The sequence below is a fragment of the Austrofundulus limnaeus genome, unplaced genomic scaffold (genome assembly GCF_001266775.1).
Source record: "Austrofundulus limnaeus strain Quisiro unplaced genomic scaffold, Austrofundulus_limnaeus-1.0 Scaffold72, whole genome shotgun sequence".
Lineage (NCBI taxonomy): Eukaryota > Metazoa > Chordata > Actinopteri > Cyprinodontiformes > Rivulidae > Austrofundulus > Austrofundulus limnaeus.
The window spans coordinates 138,267-140,296 of record NW_013952474.1 but is presented as its reverse complement, the minus strand read 5'-3'; the positions used below and the strand labels follow the sequence as shown (position 1 = coordinate 140,296).

Here is a 2,030-nt window from a genome sequence, read left to right as displayed (position 1 = left end):
ACACCAGACTCTGCCATCTGGTGCTTCATTTTATACACCTGTGGCCATGGAAGTGATTGGAACACCTGATTCTGATGGCAAATACTTTTGGCAGTATAATGTGTATATTATATACACACACTATATTGCATTATATGCTGTTAGCTTCCGAGTTAAAAAAAATAAATTTATATATTCTAAAAATAATAATAAAGTAATTTACTAAACATCACGTTTGATTGTTTTAACCTGCAGAATGTATGTAGTAACTAATGCAAAATTGAACTTTGTCATACATTTTAGGTTTTTAGCCTTGACTTTGTGTTTTAATCTGAAATGTAACCCTTTATCATCATCTTCCCCAATTGTGTCCGTAAAAAAATAGTGACATATTAAAGTGAAAATAATTGCTAAAAACATTAATGCTTTGGAGTTTTCACATGTGACAAAACAACATTTATTAGAACAGTGATATAAAAACATATTAAGGCAAACATCAAAATCAGAAATGCCTATGCAAATGAATGAACTACAAACCAGCTTTATTTGMTCAAATGTATAAGAAAGGGTTATTTCAAATGGAGCTAAATTTGATGTTATTGAGGTCATCACTAAAATCAAACTAACCTCCAGGTGACCACCCAGATGAAGGCAGCGAGCCAGGCAGACCTGATCTTTGTCGCGGTCTATCCCGAGCACCACTCCACGCTGTTGTCTGTAAAACCAGTGCTGGCCGGCAAGACTTTGGTGGACGTCAGCAATGGTCTACGCATCAACCGAGACGGTCCCTCCAATGCTGAGCTGCTGGCGGACTTCTTCCCTGAGAGTCACGTGGTCAAAGGGTTCAACACCATATCAGCCTGGACACTCCAGATGGGACCTCGAGATGGAAACAGGCAGGTGGGAAACGTCACCAGCTGCTGACTTAAGTCATAAGAAGTTCGGATGTAAATGTATGAAATGTTTTTGGGAACTCATTTTCTCACCTTGTTTCTTCAGGTTTTCCTGTGCAGCGACAGTCAAAAAGCAAAGGACTCGGTGAAGCAAGTCTGTCACCGAATGGGTTTTGTCCCTGTGGATATGGGTCTCCTTTCTTCTTCTCTGGAGATTGAAAACCGGCCTCTCTATTTGTTTCCCTCCTGGCACATCCCTGTTCTCTGCACCCTTTCCCTGTTCGCCTTTTTCTACTTATACAACTTCACCCGCGACGTCTTGCAGCCCTTCATTACGGCAGGAAGCAAAGCCTTCTACAAAATGCCCATTGACACCGTGAACCTCAGCCTCCCCTCTGTAGCCCTGGTGATGTTGGCGCTGGTGTACCTGCCTGGTTTGTGCGCCTCTTTCCTCCAGCTTTGGCGGGGCACCAAGTACCAACGTTTCCCCGACTGGCTGGACCGCTGGCTGATGGCGAGGAAGCAGTTCGGCCTCTGCAGCTTCCTGTGTGCAGTCCTTCATGCCATCTACAGCCTGAGTCTTCCAATGAGGAAGTCTGACCACTTCAAACTGATCAACCTGGCGTATAAACAGGTAAGATGAAGACAGGAGGAGGTAAAGGGGAGGTGTCCATTTTGAAGTGCAAACAATATGAACAGAGCTTCTTTTTGAGCTTTGTGAATTACCTCAGTTTGGAGAAATAGTTTGATGGTGAATGAACTCACAAGCTAATGGCTGGTCCAAATTAAAGTAAGAACAAAATAGTCTTCAGGGTCTCCTGTCAGTTGGACAAAACCTCCCTAGACACACATCCAGGGGGGCATCCCTTGTGGTTTTTGGCAGTCACTGAGTACACCAAACTATGTCCAATGTTTGGTCCAAACTGTGTCCTACGTTTGGATCAAACTGTGTCCTACGTTTGGTCCAAACTGTCCTACGTTTGGATCAAACTGTGTCCTACGTTTGGTCCAAACTGTCCAACGTTTGGTCCAAACTGTGTCCAACGTTTGGTCCAAACTGTGTCCAATGTTTGGATCGAACTGTCCAACGTTTGGATCGAACTGTCCAACGTTTGGATCGAACTGTCCAACGTTTGGATCGAACTGTCCAACGTTTGG

The 2,030-nt window shown here is 43.8% G+C and overlaps 1 protein-coding gene across 1 annotated transcript in view; it reads left to right on the top strand.

Annotated features, from left to right (window-relative positions):
• steap3 (STEAP family member 3, metalloreductase) overlaps positions 1-2,030 on the top strand; it is an 11,783-nt gene that overhangs the window by 4,413 nt on the left and 5,340 nt on the right. The window contains exons 3-4 of the mRNA XM_014010657.1: positions 613-879; positions 979-1,506. Coding sequence (XP_013866111.1) covers positions 613-879; positions 979-1,506 — 795 coding nt within the window. The remainder of the gene's footprint in view (positions 1-612; positions 880-978; positions 1,507-2,030) is intronic.